The following is a 20,732-nucleotide window of genomic DNA, read 5'->3' on the forward strand; positions in this document are numbered from 1 at the left end:
TTTTTTTTTTGGTAGAGGTGCACCAATGTATTGGTGCCATATTGGATTGGCACTGGCCAAAAATGGTGGTGGTGGCACTTGAACTAAAGCTCATTTGATGAGCTTTAGTTCAAGCACCCCTGTGCCATTTTAAACTGCTGGGACTCTGATCCCCTGGATGAGCCTCCTGTAGCTCTGTCCTGCTTCCCACCCTGGGTCCCATTCACTGACCTGGCTGGGCAGTGCCCCCTGCCCCTGCCCTACTCGCTCACCATGGGGGCCTTGATCCAGCTATCCCATGCCCCTTCCCCTCCACAGGCTTTACCTGCAGGGCGCTGCTTTCTGTGCTGCCTGGCTACAGTCCTATAAATTGGTTATTGGATGGGTATTGGCCGATATGGCTGGTTAATAATCAGCTACTGGTATCGGCCAAGAAAATCTTTATTGGTTCAGCTCTAGTTTGGAGCTTTTGAATTTTGCCATCCATTGTCTCTCTTGACTTTCATTGTGGGTAGGCCTTTTTTGTTATGGGGATTTCCTCATTATGAAGAACCTAGTTGCCTGTGTATTGGAGACTTGAGTAGTTGCATGCGAAAAACAAGGGCATTTTATTTTTACTTCTTGAGTGTGTTGGAAGGATGAAATAAATCTCTTAAGGTGCAGACAGACTTAATGTTCAGAATATTCTATATACACTCCAAACCCCAAGAGTCTAGATGTGCAGGTCACTTAAGACCAGCTTAATCTTCCTGTAATGTTTCAGAAGTACGCTGGGAAAGTCAAATACTGTTTTGAGTTGGTTCTCTGTGAACTGGCTTAATGGTATGTGGGGACACAGCATTCTGTGCCTGGTGTCTGGTCAGTCCTCCAGGCTTCCCAGACTGCACCGTTCCTCACCCCACCTGCCTCCAAATGCATGGGCAAGGGGCTGCTCAGTACAGTCCTGGACACATTCCTAGCATTTATACACATACTTTTTTGTCTTTTTTGACACGCTGGAGATCCGCTGCTTTGAAGCAGACTCGCTTAATCGAGTCTGCTCCACATGTGAGCTGAGGCAAACTGCGCTGCGCCACATGCAGTTAGTTGCGTAAGTGGTGAAATGCATTTCAGCGTGCAGAAAATGGTGGCGGTGTGCTTTTGAACTAAAGCACCTCTGATGTGTTTTAGTTCACAAGCAAGCTGCTGCCATTTTATCAGTGCTGACATACTTTTCGCTGTTTATACCACTGTAAGTGTCACAGTGTCAGGCACTTCTTAACACGCCTGGCACTGTAGTGCTTGCATATGTAAAAATGCCCTACAGGCCAACTCCTGTTCCCAGCTCTCTCCAGCACCCCAGCGGGGCTGGCTGGCTGCAGCAGCAGAAACAGGGACTTTTAAAATCCCCAAATAAAATATAAACTGTGCCCCCCACCCCACTTCCCCTCTCAGCATTACAGCCCCTCCCTTCTCATTCCCCCACTCCTACACCTACTGTTGCCGCTGTCCTCAGATGATCTGGGGGTGGGGGAGGTGTTGCTCTAGAGCCGATCCTGCCCTCTTCTGGCTGGGGATAGTAGCAATAGCCACAGTGGCAGCAGCAGGTGGGTTTTTCCTCTCTGCTTGGTTTCCCCAGGTGTTCTCTGCCAGCCCAGAAACAAGCATGACAAGGGGGAACTTGCCCCACTGTTGCTTTCCCCAGCTGGAGCAGTCAAGAGGGATAGTGCAGCGGAGGGTGGGGAAATAGAGGGGAGAAGCTGTGGTCCTGTGGCTGAAGGGGGAGGGACAGGAGAGTTTCTCCATGCTGAAATGAATAAAAAGGCTCAAGTTGTGTCTGGCAGAGAAGCTGATGCAAAAGCTCGAATCTGTACTTTTTGTCCATGTCTTTATTGAGGAAGAATTCTTAATCCAAGCTAGCTAAATCCAGTATAGGTCTTCACGTGCTCTTCTTTGTAACCTTTGAAAAACCTTCAAGAACTTAAAAACCATTTTTCTTAATGGCTATTTGTAGTACACAGAGGGGCAGGTCATTCTAAACTCTTTATAGAGGAATTCTTCTTTGTCCTTTGGACTTGGCCCAGTATAGACAGCAAAAGGGAAAAATTCCATAAGAATAGCAAGACTCATAAAAGAGCAGGTACCTTGTATTGACCAAAACGGTATCTTGGAGGCTGAAGTAGCTGAAAAATTAATTTGGGAGAGACTGTTATGCCTAGATAGTTTCAAAATCATGCTCAAGATGGCTGCTCAGTATTCAGCTCAATTCATTAGATTTGTTTGAAAGGCCAGACCTTTGAGTATTTCCATTAAACTCCACAAGGCAGATTTTGCAGATCCCTCCAAACAAGGAGTGAAATATGATCAAACTGAAGACCCTGCAAATCCAAGGGATGAACTAAATGAGTCCAGGCATCTTGCTGAAGGTTGCAGACAGTCTAAGAAGGTCTTGGTTCAAGGATTGGACTGTGAAGGCAACCACTTCATCGCTACATCTTACCATAAAATGTCTACTACCCCACTTCCTCTGAGACACGATCCAAGGAAGTGCCACCTAGAAACTTAAAATTTGAGGGGAGGTAGTTAGAGTTATGACCCTTTTTCCCCCCATTTGACACATACTGTAGGAAATGGAGCACGTTAAATATATGGTGTAACAAAAAGGAGGTAAAAGCCAGATCTAGCAGTATACCTGGCTCTCGGACTTCTTCCAGGAAGACTTGATGGAATGACTGTGAAGGGAAATGCCTTGTGCAAACACATCTCAGTCATCTCTAGGACATCAGGAATTAATTTACTGAAGTGGATTTCCTTGCAATACTATACACATGATTTTTAAAGAGCAAAAGTCCTGTTTTATCTCTCAGCCTAACTTCTTATGGTGTCATCACAAACCCTCTTTCAGACTTCCTACTTGCACATGTTCTGTTTTACCTTTAGGTCAGCATTCTTGGTAGCGTTACTTTGATGCACTATATTTTACAGCTTTTACAGCCTTATCTCTGGAATCCTACAAATATGCCTGCTTTTCATTGCTAGAGTTATACTGACAAAAGTATTTCTCACTAGAACAAAGATGTTGTGGTCCTTTCTTTTTTGCCCCAGACTTACGCATTTTAAAATAAAAAAATTGGAATAGACTGAACAGAAAGAAGATGCTTTGAGTGCATGTATATAGGAAGATTCTTTTCTAAAAGGCTGCAGATTTTTTTTTAAACTCCTTTGATAGGAAAACCACTTCAAACTGCTCCAACACAACATTGTTGAAGCTGTATCAAACAAGTTTATAAATACACAGCTGTCAGACCTGGAAAAGCTAGGCTGTCAGCCAGAATATTTTCCTGTATTTTGGGAGCAGAGAGAGATTTGTAAGGTGGCTATATGGGGTTCTGTTCATAATTTTTGTAAGCATTTTAACTTACAAAAATGTAACTTTAGATTTACAGACTTCCTGAATGCTGCTTTTACCAGAAAGATAGTGCTTGTAGTGGTACTTGCTGATGATGAAATAAGTTTCTCTTCAGTAGTCTTCTGCAGCATCTGTTTATTTGAAATAAAAGTGCCTCGGCAAAAATCCTACTTTGGGGAATTGTGAACCTTGCCATTGAAGGATGTGCATAGAGCACTGCTTTACCTGTTTTCCATCTCAAAGTGGCCAAATGAATTGTTTCCTTTTATCCCTAGATAAATACTACACATAAAATAAAATGTAATGTGATTAATATTTCAGAATTTAGATGCACAGTCTTTAGTTTCTTGTGTGTTTTGCAGTTCAGAGTCTTTAAGGGGAGGATGTAGAGGCCTATTCTTGTTGTTAACAGGCTTGATCCTGCTTTCAGTTCTGCAGACCAGAAAGGAAGATCTCCCTTAGAAATATATTGCTGCGCCTCCCATGGGCCCTGTGGGACAGGGAGGCAGGCCCCGCACAGCCCCACACAGCCTGTTATGCCCCCGGGCCTTGGGGGCTCAGCAATGCAGGCTGCTTTGCCTCAAGCCATGGGGGCTTGGAGAAACCAGAAGTGCCACTGTGGGCACTTCCGGTTTCACTTTATCTTGCAAGCCAGCATGCCGGGTTAGTGGAGCGTGCCGGCTTGTAAGATGCCAGTTAACAGAACTTTTACTGTAGTTAACCTGGCCCTGGGGTTAGGAAATGAGGGAAGCAGACTTCTTTTTCAGGAACCAGCTGACTCTGAACACATCTGAGCACACATTTCCGAGTTGTTCGTGTTCTTTGTGAGCTCACACTGAGGAAGACTGAGTAGATGCCATGTTTCTGATGAAGCCTTGACTTCCTCATGTTATTGGATCATTCTGCCATCATTTTCTTTTCCTTTCTGGTCTTGCTTTTTGACTCTTGCTAAATAATATAGTTTTGGTCAGTACTGTTGAAATGGCAAATTGAGCATATCCTGCAGACTCCTGCCCTATTTACTGAATGCAAAGAACCATCATTCAGTGTAAGTTGTTTCAAATAGATGTTTCCTCCACTACCCCAATAGGCACATGTTCAGATTACTACTATAATTCATTTGCCTAAAGGAGGGACAAAGACTAAGGGTTAGCACAAGGACGGACAATTATTTCAGGCAGAGGGCCACTTACCCAATTTTGGCAGGCTGTCAAGGGCTACATGGGGTGCCCTGCCCCTTAACAGGTGCCCCACCCCCTGGTCATCATTTTAGGACTAATGTCCCAGGGCCAGCAATGGTGGGGCCCAAAGCGGGGCACAGGCTGGCAGGGGTCTGTGGAGCCAGGTTGGGCTGCACCAGCAGGGAGAAGGGGGAGCTGGCCTGGCTCCATAGAGCCCCTGCCGGCTGGGACCCCACACTCCTGCCACTCTGCTCTGGGCCCTGCTGGCATTGGCCCTGGGACACTGGTGTGGGCCCCATGCTTCTGCTGGCTTTTGCACCTCCTCACTCCGTGCCCCCCAGTTCCACGGTACAGGCGGGGGGCAGTGCACAGCCCCGATCCCCTGCTCACCAGCAGGGAAGAAGCTGGTGCTCAGCACAGGGAAAAAGCGGCCCCTTGCCTGCTCTGTGGCTGGCGCTCCCTGCTGCAGCTGCTCGAAGTCCATGTGGGGCTTTCCTGAGCAGGCACAGGCAGCCCCAGGTGGGCTGCAAGTAGCTGCAGTGTGGGGTGCCGGCCACGGGGCGGGCGAGGGGCTGCTTTTCCACCACCACACTCGGCTTTTCCCTGGGCTCCTTCCCCGCCCGGGGTCCCCCCTGCCCTTCCCCTCTCCCCACCCCCCTTACCTGAGGCTTCAGCATAGGGCAGCCATGTGGTCCCAGGCCAGAAGCCCCTGCTGGGGCTTCCAGCTGAGGGTGGGGTGGGGTGGGGGCTGGGTAGGCTTCCCCTGGGTCCTACTGCCCTTGGTTCCTGTCATTTTTTACATGAAGCAGGGGCAGATAAATATTAATTTTCTACATTTTTTAGGGGACCTGCGGGCCAGACAGAATGGCCTCACAGGCCGGATGCAGCCTGCAGGCCATATTTTGCCCATCCCTGGGTTAGCATGTAGTAATGACATATCCTGACTGTTAAGGTTGCTAAGCAAAACTCACACATTCTTTACAAGTAATGTGTTTGGGTTTTTTTGTGGGGACGGGGGTGTTGAATTTCCCTAAAGTTTAGTGTCATATTTATATAATCAGGTAGGCAAGATATTGTTCTAGTTTGACAGGTCTGATACATTCTCTATCTGTAATATAGAGAACACAGCTAGAACTGAAAGACTAAGTTTTGGATTTAGAGAGATGTGTGGATGTATGCATGTACAGTGTGGCACTTAATACTGTGTAGTCTCACCTGCTTTCCAGTGTGCAGGGTGTTGTATTCCTGTATAGACCTTGCCCAGGCATCCAGCACTGAAGATCCTAAAGGAAGTGCAGGAAACTGTAAAAACACAGGAAACTGGAAAAGGCAGCTTTTGATAAGGTGTTGTAAAAAAACAAGAAGCATTTTATATAATTAAACAAAAAGCAGCTCTCATGATTTGGGCTTTTTCCACAGGCAATTATTCCTAATTAACTCTGGGCAAACGCATTATTTTGGAATAAGTGTCCATATAAAATTGATCCGGAATAACTCTATTTACAATCCCTTTAGGCATTCTTAAATCTTGAGATGGAAAACAGGCAAGCCACTCCTACAGAAGGTATTTTGGATTGTGGGGCTTCATAACCCCAAGTAGAGACTGTAACTGAATAGAGCAGAAAGAAGTTACAGTTATTAGTAAATAGAATTACAGCAGTTGGAACAGTTAATGGATCAGACAAAATACACTGTTCTTGTAGTAGGAGTCATAGGAATTTGCCAGCTTTGACCTGAAGATGATTCAGTGATGATTCTTAAGACATTCAGCTGATTTCCAGGAGATTGGTGGACCTGGAACCAATCAGTCTATAGGATGCCAGTGTTCCTTATAAGGGGAAGCCAATAGAGATGATTTTTTTTTCCTTTCCCATAATCGCATGATGTAGCACACTGTTTTAGGTGGATTCATGTTTCCTGGGGAGAGCCTGTTGCTTCCAATTCTTATTGAGGAAGTTTGTTGCAGGCTCTCAGCCTTAGGAACTGCTGCACCAGCTGGGGGATCTCTAACCGTTAGTTAAATCCACACTTTGCACTTTGAGGAGAGGAGTTGTTTGCAAGTGATTCTCTGTCATCTAACCAGCTCTAGGAATTGTGCTGTCTTGCAAACCATGGAACCTTTCAAAAAGCAGTACATACTTTAAAAACTTCTGTATGCATCAACAAAAGAGTCCATTGTCTTCTATCTAGCCATCTTAGGTTTTCTTCCCCCTCTCCCTCTTGTATACAGAAGTAAAAAGGTAGCTAACTGCACTGTGTCCTTGTTTTAATAACGCTTATTCCTAAGAGCACTATTGGGAGTTCTGTGCGTCTCTCCTTAATATTCTTAATTGCAATAAAATCAGACTGGCTGAAGTTTTTTAGACTTCTTGCTGAAGCCCAAGATCCCAAAGACTAAATTTGGCAAAGGAATCTGAGAAAAGTTTGTTTTACTAAGGCTCAAACTACAGATGTTGGCTTGATGACCATAGAGGACTTTAGGGCACATATCTGTATGTGGACTCTGTGTCCGGTCATTAATCACATATTTGTACCCAAATGCTTATAAGGCTATCATTTTTATATCTTGCCTACCTTAATGAAATTCTCTCTACAGCCATGCTCTATGGTAAAGCACCATTGTTAATTCTTCTTTTTTATGGCTGAATAACAAGGACATAGGTTAAATGACTTGCCCAGAGGTTATGCAACAAGTCTGGGAGAACTGGGAACTGAACTTAGTCCTGTGCCTTAATCGCAATACTACCCACTTCTTTCAGGTTCCTTTTGACCACAAAGCCATTTTGCTAGTAATACTGGGGCAAAGAACAGTTGGAAAAGGACTACATTTCTTCAAGTCTAGAGAGAACTTTTTTTCTAACCCTTTAGAGTATGTAATTTATTGGCTTCATATCAGAGCTGTCTAGCTTCTAAGTGGCTGGGGGCTACATGCCCCATAGATCACACCAGAAGGGGCCATGGAGCCATCAAGCTGCATGTGTGGATGCCCTCCTGACCCATTTCACTGGTCATTCCCTGGCTGTCCTGTGGCACAGTGCCACACTGACACTCTGAGATGCCAGCTCACTTGGCAGCACATGCTGTATCACCCTGTCCCACCTTGCTAGGGCTGGGTCAGACACCAGAAGCTGAGAGAGAGGAGGGGAGCCCCAAGACCCTGAGTATTGTTGCAGTTGAAGCAAGGGGCAGCAGTGGCTGGGTGGGAGTTCAGGGGCTACGTGTTCATGCCTTGTGGGCTGCTTGCAGCCCACAACTGCCAGTTGGACAGTCCTGGCTTCATACCAACAATTTGGAAATAGTGTAGCTCTGAACAGCATTAAGGACTTTCAGAGCACTTATTTCCAAGCATGGTCTTGGCTGAGTCAGACACTTGAGCCTCCATACCCTCCCTTTACAAGCAGGGAGGAGCAGGATCACATCCATTCATTTGGGAACTCCTGTTTGTGTGAGAGTGGGCAGTATTGTGTGAGAAACTTCCTTTCCTAGCCTGTAAGAAGAAAATGCTGTCTGTCCAGGACTGTTAAGCACCAGTAGATCCTTTGGAAACTTCATCATCTCTTTTGAGTTGGGCACTTCAGAAGTAAATATATTCTTAATGTCCATGTTTAATATTATTTGATAGTGGCCATTTAGCAGCAGTTCTAGGCATACTGTTTTATCAACAGATTCTACAGTCAGAAGAGTCTCCACTAAGTGTCTGTTCTACTCACTGGCCATGTCTGCATAACCAAGTGCTAAACAAGTGCTCGGCGACTGCCATTACTGTGCAATTGTGTCCCAGCAGTTTTTTTTTTCCTGACACTACTGCAGAGTAATGTGTTACGGTTAGTGCCCCACAAAGCTACTGTGAAGTAGCCACGAGATATTGCAGTGTAGCTTGTTGTTACTGCGCAGTATCATCTTGTGTAGATGCAGCCATTGACTGCATTATGCAGTCTTGTTAATTGGGTAGAAGAGATTTTTGCAGTAATTCTTTGTTTAAAAAAGGAAACTAAACTTTGATCATTTGGTTATAATTTATTGTACAAGTCTGGCTGCAGTATGCTACATATTTACTTTTAGAATATATTTAAAAAATAAATTAGAATATTTGGAGATAAATGCCATATTTTTTTACATCACAAACCTTTCCCCCAAAAATCTGTCACCAAAATTGGGGTATATATTAGGTAAGGAAGTTTATTTTTGGCTGAGGTGATGGGGTTGGAAACAGTGGTTTGATTCCAGCTCCACAGTGCAGCAGCTGTGGCCTTACTATTCAGGCAGTTGAAGGAGTCACTTGATTTAAGGGCTTATTCTCATTCACTTTGGAGATGTTACCATTCAAGTCTTCTTTTTAATGGTGCTGATGCTTCAGTAATCAGCCTAACCTTTCTTAGGGCAAGTTTGCCGTATGCTAGTTGCTCCTTAGCAACTTTGTATTGCACAGCCTCTTCAGCTATGGTCTGTTTCACAGACTCTTTAGCTCTTTTTAGCATCATAGATCCAGTCATGGAAAGCTGTTGTCAACAGCAGTGAGGGATTCAGCTTTATTTATGCAAAAAAGGGATGGTGAGTTTGCTGAAGGTTAGGCTCTGTTTCTGCTGCATGTAGCCATAATGCTGGAAGAATCTTTCAAAAACAAATTATTTTATTTCAGGGATGTGTTGTTTGCAAGAAAATACGATTAGAGAAATTTTGAGAAAATAACTGAGAAATATGGGTCAAAACTGTTAATATGGCAATTGCATATTGCTGAATAGCTTGAGAAGTAAAACAAAGACTTTGAAAACTCTTAAAATAACATGAGTCTTAAAACTCTTTAAAATAGTTGGTGAAGCTCCTAAGACTGTTAGTACTTAGTAAAGGATTTAAGACCTGCAGATGGAAATCTTTCCTAATTAGTAAAAGCATATGTCCTACCTGACAAGTGGAAAGTGTCATCTCCTGTAGAGTCAACAGCTGTGGAAAGATTAATTGAAGATGCTGCAAAAGCTGTTGCTGATTCCGAGAGATAATGAAGTTTCATCTGGATTGGGAATTTAAGAGGAGTGTTTTTAAGAATGGATTTTTTTTTAGTAGTTCGGCCAGTGGTATAGCAACTTTTTTTTCACTTGGTGTTAAAGTTTTGGATCCTCAGTAGCATCCATTGTTGGAATGTCTTTTATCTCACTGTTTACTGATAACTATGTTTCTAGCAGCCTCCTTGGGTTTTTGATATCCATGGGATAAAGGCCATTCATTACATGACTCCCCAGAGAGAAGATGGTGCTGCATTCAGTCCTTCAAATTCTTATCAAATATGGCCTCCAATTTCTTTCCCTGTGAGGACTTAATTCCATTATCATCTCTCAGTCCTTGTTTTACCAGGAGAAAGTAGGCTGTGGTCCACAATGCTAAAAGGTCTCTTATTTGAACTGAACTGTTCTTTGAGAAATCTAGATTGTTCCTACCTCGTGGGACTAATAACAAGAGATTGACTTTTTACCTGTGGCCTATTTTGCTATGAAGTGAGAGAGAGTCCAGTATCAACATAATTCACTGGGTGTAGTGTTACCACAACTGCATCTTGGGTATTGCTTTTGTTGAAATGTGCAGTATTGGTACCTGAAGTTCTCTCTGTAGCTGTTTGTAGTAGTATTCTCTCCATGTGGCCTTTGACGTGGCCATTGTTTTCAAAAAGAAAAGTAACTACTAATGTTCAATTAAGACTCTTTTCCTCAAACTTATTGCTCTTACCTTTAGTGATAGCCTGCTGGCCCATTAATTTTGTGGAATGGGGATCTATGGAGGTAATGCTGCTTATATTCACTAAAATACCATGGTAATTGCAGTACTTCAAGATGACTTATCTGTGTGGATTCCTGGTCTTTTCACAGTACTAGAATCCTAAATATTTTCTTCCAGTAAATTAAAAAATTGAGTTATAGAATATAAGAGTTGGTACACCATCAACTAAGTGGAGATATGAGAACCCATTGACAAGAGGGTACATGCAGCATTAAACAACATTATTTTTTGGAAATTTTAAATTTAACTCCTCTTGGGATTATGCATGCAACACCAATTGCAGATCCATGTAAGCAGTTATTTTGACCCATTCGCTATAAGTAATTATTCTCTGGTTAAAACACATGCATCTGGCTGATGCATATATTTCAGTCTGCTTTGAAACTTAACTTGTTTTTGATAGCAACAATGGTTTGAGTTTTCACATTATTTAATGAACATGCCAGTATAGCTTCCCCCCCCCCCCTTTCAAAATTATCCCATAACCATCTCATTAATTTGTTGGAAAAAAGATTTGTCGATGGTGAGCCTCATAGGGTGCCAGGAAGTCTAGAACTTGGACTCTGATGGGACAATGTGCATGTGGCCTGAGAACTGAAGGAAGCCTCTCTTCTTATTCTTATGTTGAAATTCAGAGCATTGGTTGTTCTATGTCCACAGGCGAGAAGTAGGTTGAAGAGCACTGTGGACCCAAACTAAGTTGTACTTTTGAAGGTCAAGGAAATCTCATGAGATAAAAGGACAAGTAGACTGTGAAGCACAGGTACATCTTCCTCAGAAGACAAGAGTTGTCAGCCTATGGCCTGTGAGCCAGATCTAGCCCATGAAGAAATTGAACTCTGCCTGTGGCCGCTCAGAAAATCTGCAGCATGCTGCAGCCTGTGTAGTCTCTGTATCATGCTTTACACTGTATGAGAAGTCTACTAAGAAAGTGGGTGTAGTGTCATGTATAGTATGCCTGCCTAGCTTGCTCTTGTGGCCATTGGCTAAGGGCAAGTGAGAGTTGGGGGGGCATCCAAACCCTGCACCTCCAGGCTTGGGACTGCACGTAGGATGCCCACCAATGAATTTGGGAGTATCTGAAGCCCTAGGCTGAAAAGTCTGGGGTGGTGGATATTTGTCACTAGTAGTGCCACATATGGTGTTTGAACAATTGAGTGTTGCTCAGTCTAGAGCAGGGGTGGGCAATTATTTTGGGTGGAGGGCCGCCCACTGAGTTTTGGCAATTCATCGAGGGCCGCATGACAGGCAGCCGGGGGCAGATAAATATTAATTTTCTAAACTTTTTAGCCTTCCCCCTCCCCTCCCCGAGCCAGATAGAATGGCTTGGCAGGCTGCATTTTGCCCACCCCTGATCTAGAGGATTCTGAACTGATTTGGCTCATTTGACCTGTAACATGAAAAAAATTAAAAAAGCCTACTGTTGTAACACTGTATGAAGGTGACAGAGGAGAAAATAATCATGGTGAAGTCTACCTCAAAAAGATCATATAAGCAAGTAAGTATAGATAAATGGGTTGAAAATACTTCTGGCTTTTTTTACGTGGTCTCTAAAAGCCTACTGGGTGGTAGTTTAGCCCTCCCTGTAGTATGCAAAAGTAACCTAGATATTGTTTTCCCCCTATTTTTTCCCTTTCCTCTCTGGATTGAGCCTCTACCAGCCTGATCTAATACCATCTGTACAAGCCTCAATTTCACTATGATTCTGGAATAGCCAAAAACCGGAAGGGAGAAACAGTTTTGCAGTACTATTATAGAGATTTACCAGGTCAAGAATTCTTTTGTAGGCTTTTGGTAGCGTCCTCATGCTGAGGAAGATGCATCCTGCCTTTATGGGACACAGCAGATATACTGATGTTATACTTAGGTAAGCGATAAATCCATTAACGGCCTGGGCACTTCAAAGAAGTGCCTGATTGCTCTTGGTTTGAGGCATTGTTCTATGCTTTTTCTGTCACTGGATCTCATTTCCTAGATTTTTTTGGTTGCCTTCTTTTCAGCTACATGTCTCATGTTTCTTCCTTCTTCCCTGGCAGGGAAGAACAAGCCCTGCAGTGTTGTACAGGCTTCTTGTATTTTTTTCTCCTTTCCTCACCTATTCCTAAATATTGCAGAACATTTTTGGGCTCCTGACACTTCATAGTCTGTTTGAGATGATCTTCTTAAATAGATGCCCTCTTCAGAAACAACTTGTTTGAAAATGGTGGCAGAGTTATGGTTTGTGATATTAGGAAAATATTGTGCCCCATTATGTAGTGGTTTAGCAAATAAATTATAATGTATTTATAGGAATCCTCTAATGTTTAAGTAGCTGGAGATAGAATTGCTAATGTGTTAAGCTTCCCTTTGTCTATCTCCTTTTTCTTTTTTCTTAGGGCTGTTGTGTAAGGTTTGTATAATTGATGGATAATGTGTGCAAGGAGCTTTGTTTCTTTATCTCTTTACATTCCTGTGGGAGCCTGTGCAAACTGTCCCATGTTACATATAACTTCCCATGCAGCAACCAGCCTGAGTAACTGAGCTTTAAAAAAAAGTCCTTGCCCCCCCTTAATGCACTAAGGTTTATTTTACTGAATTTTACTTTTTTAATCGTGGGATGGTAATCTATCCAAGTCTCCCTTTGTATATTTGAGTTTTAGTTGGAAACATGTCACTCTTAAGTGTGTTTCTGAGAACGCAAATGGTATTCCTTTCTCTGGCGACATTCCTTTTCACATGATATGTATTCCCAATTATACATGATAGTGAGGCTTAGAAAAATATTTCCTGCTAGTTTCAGTAATGTGGACTAGGTAACAATTTTATAACTTACTTGCTAAAACTCATGGTGGACTACTTAGTGTGTGTGTGTGAAGCTGGTTTGAAATATGGATGGTGAGTATTTGTTTGCATACACTTGAAATAAGAACCAACAAAAAACTTTTTATGCATGCTTGTGCTCGCTCTGTCTGTCTGTCTGTCTGTCTGTCAGAGGTTTAAATGTACCTTGTAATGAATTGTCTTCTGCAGTAAGTTTGCTGGTAGTCATGACGCTTGTTAGCTTCTCCCTGCCTATTATGATATAGGTACTCAAAATGCCAACAGATCTGTAGGAATTAGAACTCATGGTAGAGGGGATATCTTTTATTAGACCAACTATTTCGCAAACATCTAGTTGGTCTAATAAAAGATATTGCCTCCACCCTGAGTTCCGATTCGTTTTGCCTCTAGACCAATATGTCTACAACCTGGATACCTAACAGATCTATAGTTTACTTGTCGGGATGATGCCAGATTTTAGTTCCAGGTACTGGTTATAAAGTTGTAAGTTTTGTTTTGCTGTCCACTTTAAATACAGCCTTTAGTCTTTGAGAGAGCTGCTTAATTTATCCATATCAGATGTTGTGATGCATTCTTTTATACGTGAAAAACTTGTAGGACTGTTTATTTAAGATAGCCTTTTTATATTGTTTTGAGAGAAGCAGAATGGGAGAATTATGCATTCAAAATCTTTAATGTAGTTACTGAAGAAAGCACAGAGGCAAAGCTGTCATGTTCAGCTAGAAATGTTGATGTTTCTCATCTTTTTGAGCTCCTGGATTTGCAGCCCTAGGCTTCAAAAATGTAGTTGGACCAAAATGCTCAGCCTTCTGCCCAGAAGACCCAAGTAGCTGATGTAATTGCTAGTTTTGCTGTCTGGCAGCATAGTGGGGAGAGGATCATTCATGCTTTCTTTGATGGCTAGTTACCACAGCTTTAAAGCAGTAGTTCTCAACCTTTTTTGACTCAAGGCCCCCCTCCATAACTTTTTTGAACTTAGTGACACCCTCTTTGAATGTAGGCAGAGGTAGCTCTTGTTTTGTTTCCCTCCCCAATGCAAGAGAGACCTGTTCTCCTGCCTTGCCTTGATGCCTGAAGCCTGCAGTGCCCCATGCCTTTCAGGAAGACCAGGGGCAGTACTTAGTCTCTCCATGGTGGTGGTGTTGCCAGTCTGAGATCTCAAGTGGGCCAGTAGCAGCAGCATCACAGTGTCCCTTTTTATCAGGCCAGACTGCAGCAGGTACCCCCTCCCACTGCTACTATTTCCTGGTTCAGCTCCACGGGCATCTCATAGAAACTGAGATGTGGCAGGGTAGTTCCACCTACCAGTGCCCGGAGGCTAACCCTTTTAAAGAATCCTGTGGCAACCCATTTGAGAATCAGTTCCCTGAAGTGTGACCCTTTTATGAGAGATGAGGGGGAGATCTTCATATTGGTGGATCTCTTTTCCATAACCCCCGAATTACAGTGAGTTACTTTGCAGCTGAGTTGTGTGGCAGATGCGCCCTTCGTTCCCCCTTTCCACTCAGTGTGTGGCCAAACAAATCTGTACTGACTCCACTCTGAGGAGGGAGGAAGGATTTTCTTTCTAATTCAGTTAGTGTTCCATTAATTGCATAATGTTTTTTGCCTCATGATTGCCCAATTTTATTACTCCATGCTGTCTTATCATTGGCCCCAATGATGTAAAGCTGTCGCTTCTGCTTCATGTGCTACAGAGAACTGGCACTTTCTTATGGTAAAAAATGATTTTTCCCCCAGGTTCGGATAATTCAGAGATTTAAAATATCGGACTTGAAATATCAGATAATTTGACCTTTTCCAAACCAAATGCAAATTACAAGCCTTTTAGGTTTGCCCATTGCTACTTTTAAACCTTGGATAAAAAATTTAAGAGGGAAAGGGCTGTCACTGAATTAGCACTAGCATAAGTCCTTTGTACCACAAGCTAAGATAACAGGCCTTAAAGAGCTGAAAACCCACTTTGTGATAGTGGGAAGTGCAGCAAAGCAGTTAGTATAGTATCCCTACTATTCATTGCTACTTTTTTTCCTGTTTCATGTCACCTGGAAACTGAGCATATTATTACATGTGAGCCTTCTCATTGCAACATTGTAACTTGCTTTCATCGTACAAATGCAACCTTGCTGAGTGATAATTCTGTATATTAACAAGGTGTGTGGCATTATGTATCTTTCTGAAACCATGCTTGAAAGCCTGCACCCTCTTTTGACCTTTTTGCCTTTCAGGCCCTGGCAGATGCTAATTGCATCATTGGGACCTGATGAATTTTTCCTGGATTCCCACAATTGTGTGTCCTGCCATGCCAGATGTGCATGACAGGATGTAAGCTTTTGGGATCTGGGAGTAAATTTGTTAGATCCCAGCTGCATGACTGCTAGGGTGTAGGGGTCTTCAAGGAGTGCTGTGGGAAATGTCGTCATAGACATTTCCAGATGCCCCCCGATGCCATGTTGCTTGGGGGCCGGGGGTGTCCTTTCAGCTTCTGGACCCATAGGGAGCCTGACTTCAGGGAGCTGCTTCCCAGTGCTTGAACATTTTAAATGTGGGCTAGGCTACACAAATGTGCCATTCCCCAGGCAGAGGGCACCTGTATCTCGGATTTGAGGGTTGCTCACTACCTGGTCTCTCAGACTTGTGAGATTGGGCAAGGGGCAGCCCTCAGATCCAGGATATAGCCACCCTGTCTGCCTGAGAACTGAGTAGGGAGTACTCCCTGTATAGGTCAAAGTGCTGGCACCTGGGAGCCTATGATGTGAAGCAGTGCTCCGGCTCCCGGGTGCTTGAGAGCCACATGTTTCAATTAAAGCATGATAGAAACAGGAAACACTAAATCTGGCGCATCTTTGGTTGCTTTGCCATTTTATTGCATGATAAACTGCTTGCACATGTGGCATGTTACTATTTATTTCATGATTAGCAAATTATTTGTGCAATAAATGCAACATCTGTTAGGTGTCTTAGTTACATTGGTTCATGCTCAGTTACTTAATGAAATGCAGTGGTTTAACTGATACCAGAGCACCTCACTCGCTCTTAGTTATTGTGTGAGGTCCAGTTGACAGTTCAGTATTTCCCACTGTACTTATGCCTATCCCATGTCAAGTGGGATGTTCATTTGATCACAGTTTCATTGCTTCTGTTAAACAAGCGAACCTCTGCACGCCACATGTAATGTCCTGAAAAGGTTTTGCAAGTGTGGACATGAGTGTTAATACTGTAGAGAGTTGGTAGGGAATGTTATGGGATCAGGGTTAAGTTCAGAGTGAGAAGAGAACATCTATTCCTGCTCTTATTGATTTTTATTCTTTCCACACTCTGTTAGAGGGCCTGAATTGCTGGTGCAGAAATCGGTCTTTAACATCCTCAGAATTACACCAGAGAGACAGAGAACCTGTATGCTGCTTCCTTCTCTTTGACCGGGAGGGGAATCCCTAGTGCCAGAGACCAGTTGTACAAGCATTTCATTTGAGCACCAATGTTATTAGAACTGAAAGCGCTCCCTTTTTATTTGCAAGAGTGCTACTGTGAATGAGCAAACACAATGCTAGAAAGTCTTGACATCATACTCAGTGCTAAAGAAGACATGGTTCCTGTCTTAGGTGTGATGGAGCTTCACAAAAGAAGTATAGGCGAAACAGCATCTCCCTTTGGGGAATCCTGTCTTGCATTTACCAGAAGCAAGAGAGCTAGGGAATTGTAGAGAGTAATCTGGCTGCTGCAGGAGTCCCCTGGTCAGTTTTATGTACATCTCTTAGATTGACAGATTGATAGACAGCAAGTCATATTTAAAAAATAAAAAGTGGTTGGGGTGTCAGGGTGAGGAAAGAGGCTCAACTTAGTTCCCAGGAAGAGAGGATATGCAGCATAATCCTGTAGGGAGCAGTTTGGCCTCTGCAGAATACCATGACCAAGGGAAAAGACATGCTTGATATGATGAACTTGGGCTAAGCAATCTTATTCTGAAGAAATAAAACTCAGGCTTTAAAGAAGAGAGACAAATGTTTTGCACCACAGAAAACCTTCCAGCCACAAGCTGGTGAGAGAGCTTTCTGGCTTATAAACAGAGTGCTTAATTGCAGGGTGTAGCTAAACTTAACAAATGGATGTAAAAAAAATATATATATTCTGCCATCATATATTGCTTGTCATCTTGTATGGCCAGTTCTTCAGGACACTTCCTGCTTTGCTGTTTCTGAATGTCCAGTGCCTTGCACTATGTGCTAGTGGGCTAATGATCAATCATTTTGGCCCTGCAGACCAGATGAGTGGCCCCCAGGGGGTCAGACAGTATGCTGGATCGGGCCATGGTGTACTGCCCTCTCCCAATCCCAGAGCACAGGGCAGGGCATTCGGGACCCAGCACCACTCCCTGTGCTCTGGGATTGGTCCCTGAGAGTCTGGCTCTGCCCCTTCCTATTTCCTCACACTGGGCTTGGGCCTTGATGCCCACTACTACTGCCTTTGCCTGGCCCTGCATGCTGGGATCAGGTACTCCATCCACTGCTCCCCCACTGCCAAATTTATGGACTCGTGGGGAGCCCCACAGGTCAGATTTGGCCTGTGGGCCAGGGATTGACCACCCTGTATTTGTGGCTAAGACATTGGACTTGGATTAGGAACCCTGGGTCCTTTTCCTGACTTTTGACACTAGCGTTCTAGATGACCTTGCTCTTAGCCTTAGTTTCCCCATATATAAAATGGGGAAAATGATCCTTGTTAATAAATAACTCTGCTCTTCTAAATCTGCTGTTTACAAGTGCTTTTCATAGGAGGCATCTTGCTGCTTGTGGGGGGTTTTCCGCTTCCTGCAGGGGTTCAGTAATATGAAATATGATCAATAATGTATGTGCTGACAGCACACTTCCTGATGTGGGGTATAGTTTGTGAGGTTTACAGAAGAAAGATTTTCCTTTCAAATCCCTCTCAAGGCATTTTGAGCTAAAGTGGGAGTTTCAGGCCAAGGTTCAGCAGATGTGAAAGTGACAGTAGATGAGAATAAAAGAAGGAAAACAGACTTTGGAGCAAGGCAGGGGAAGTGAGAGAAGTTGGTGTACAAAGTTGTAGTCTTAAAAGGTAAGAATAAGAAGCTAGAACTTGATATGGAAGGAGGAGTCAGCTAGTAAAGGGACTCAAAGATAGAAATGATAATCCTGGTCAGAGGGTGAAGAGGATCATCTTAAACATTGCTTGCTGAATGTGTAGGCTGGCAAGCAAACTTGTGTAGCTTCCTCCATGCTGGGGAGGGTAGGGTATTTTTTTTTTTTTCCCTTCAGATTTACATATGCCACTTTTTACCTGTAATATTAAAATAATTTAGCCTGGATTATCATTACACATACCTTCAGTTACTATTTGGGATCTGGAGGGGATACTTGACATGTGGGGTAAGATGCATTGGTACAATGTCACTGAATGTATAAGTGTGTTGGGGGGGTTGTTTTGTTTGTTTTTGTTTTTAAGGAAAAAAGGTACTGCTATTTTTACACACGCCTAAATCTTGTTTTTTTACATTTTTTTTCAGATTATGTCTACTTTGAAAATTCTTCAAGTAATCCATATTTGATACGAAGAATAGAAGAACTCAATAAGGTAATGTAGTGCACATTAACGGCCAACTCTTCCCCCCACCCTTGCCAATTTTGTTTAAAGTCTTTTAGGCACTAGGAGGTTAAAAATATATTTACTGCTGTAATTCCTGACTATGGTTTAAATCAGTGGTTTTCAATCTTTTTAGACTTGAGCTACCCCTTGAATGAAAAATAACAGAGCTTTGGGATTTTTTGTTGCACAGAACTCAAAAAGACCCCAAGTGTGAATTTATATTTGAAATCTCTGGGTTTATCTTGTAAATCATATTTGTAAACTTAGCAATGCTAATATTGTGTGGCATCCCATGGCACCCTTGAAAGGATCTCAAGGCACCCTGCTTCAAAATTACTGATCTTGACTATTTGGGAACAGCCACTCATTTATGAAGTGCCTATCGTGCACTGTTCAGAAAGAGCAGTGTACCAGCTAGAGGGTATTTTGATGGTGATTGTAATCTCTCATCTTGGTCTGATGGACAGAATTTATTCTGCACTTCTTACAATCTTTGTGCCGTGATAGTTTGACCTGAAGATGAAATATCAATTGTCCTGGACGGAGAAAGGAAGGGGTTGTAATTGGAACTGTCTAAGGAACCTTTTTTTCATGAGCAGGGATCCAGCGGGGGGCGGGGGGGCACTGGCAATGCATCAGGGGGAACTCCCCCCCCACCCTGATTTCTGGGATGCAGGGCTGCAGCCAGCACCTGGCAGCAGCAGAAGGGCTGAGACGGGGGGAGAAGAGGGGTGGCAGGGTGGGTGGCACTGCTAGTGCTGCTGCGCTGTCTCACCTTGCTGCAGCCCTGTGCTGCCTGCTGTTGCCTGTGCAAAGCAGTGTGGGGCCTGTCCCCTGTGCTGCCTGCCATGCTTGTCAGGGCACTGCTGCTCTGGGATGAGGCAGGGGAGGCTGGTGGGGACCCCAAGGGGATATAGTGGGTGTTGGAGTTGCTGCTGCTGGGCAACTTTGCATTGCTGCCTGCACTGCATAGTGCTGTATGGGCTTCAGCCTACTGTCACAGTGGCTTCTGCCAGCTGTGTTATACCACCTGCACTGCCCTGCAGCCCCTGGCAGGTACCAACAGCCTGTGGGGAAGAGGGAACTGCGCTGCTGGCTGTAGGGGCTGTGATGCTATCCTTTGCCTGCCCCAAACCATCCTGGACTTTCCCTGGCCCTGCCCCCAGCTCCATTGGCGATGCGTTGGGGGGTGGGGGGGGGCACTTGCCCCCCATAGATTTCTGCGCTAACAATGGGGTGTGCAGGGTTGCAGCCTGGCTGGAGCCAGCACCTGGGAGCAGCAGTTGAGAGGGCTGGGGAGGTGCCTGGGGCTGGGTATTTGCGGCTCCCTCAGGCATGGGGTGTCCATGCAGTTGCCATGAGGGGAGCCTGGGCCCAGGAAGGGTGTGGAACAACAGGGACCCCAGCCTCTTCCCCCCTGCACAGCTCCCAGCTGTGGGATGGGCATGGGGTGGAGGGCCAGGGCTTCAGGACCCTCCCTGCACCACTAGGGCTGGGGACTGAGCTCTGGTGAGTCTGAACTGGCTCTGCACCATTGGGGAGCACCTCAATGGCACAGGGTTGGTCTGGGCCATCAGGGGCCAAGCTCTGGCAAGTTCAGACCAGGTCTGCTCCATTGGGGTAGAGGCCAAGCTCCAAAAAGACCATCCCCCCTTTCTCCCCACCCACCCCCTGGCTTGGAGCAGCTAGGGTACCCTCCAGCAGGGCAGGGATGGCTGGGGGCTGGGGGTTAGTAATGAGGGGCATCCCCAGATTGCTTCTTCCTCTTCCACCCCTGCCCAAGCTGAGGCAGGGCCCTGCCTCTGGTGTGCCATGATGCCCTCCGCCATCCTCCCCTCCTGCACCTTGGTGCCCTGGGTGGTTGCCCTCACTGCCTACGCCTAAAGCTGGTTCTGCCTGCAGGTAATGCTGGCAGGGCTGGGGGGTACAAGTCACATTGGTGGGGCTGTGGCTTGGGGGAAGGGGTATATGAGGGCGGAGGAAACATCAGG

General features: G+C 44.4%; 1 protein-coding gene across 4 annotated transcripts in view; it reads left to right on the forward strand.

The window, feature by feature from the left end:
• MTA1 (metastasis associated 1) overlaps positions 1-20,732 on the forward strand; it is a 140,666-nt gene that overhangs the window by 13,322 nt on the left and 106,612 nt on the right. For all 4 annotated transcript variants that reach the window (XM_019501989.1, XM_019501987.1, XM_019501988.1 and 1 more), the window contains exon 2: positions 18,662-18,729. In XM_019501989.1, coding sequence (XP_019357534.1) covers positions 18,662-18,729 — 68 coding nt within the window. The remainder of the gene's footprint in view (positions 1-18,661; positions 18,730-20,732) is intronic.

The sequence above is a fragment of the Gavialis gangeticus genome, unplaced genomic scaffold (assembly GCF_001723915.1).
Source record: "Gavialis gangeticus isolate Ggan-Ray unplaced genomic scaffold, GavGan_comp1, whole genome shotgun sequence".
Lineage (NCBI taxonomy): Eukaryota > Metazoa > Chordata > Crocodylia > Gavialidae > Gavialis > Gavialis gangeticus.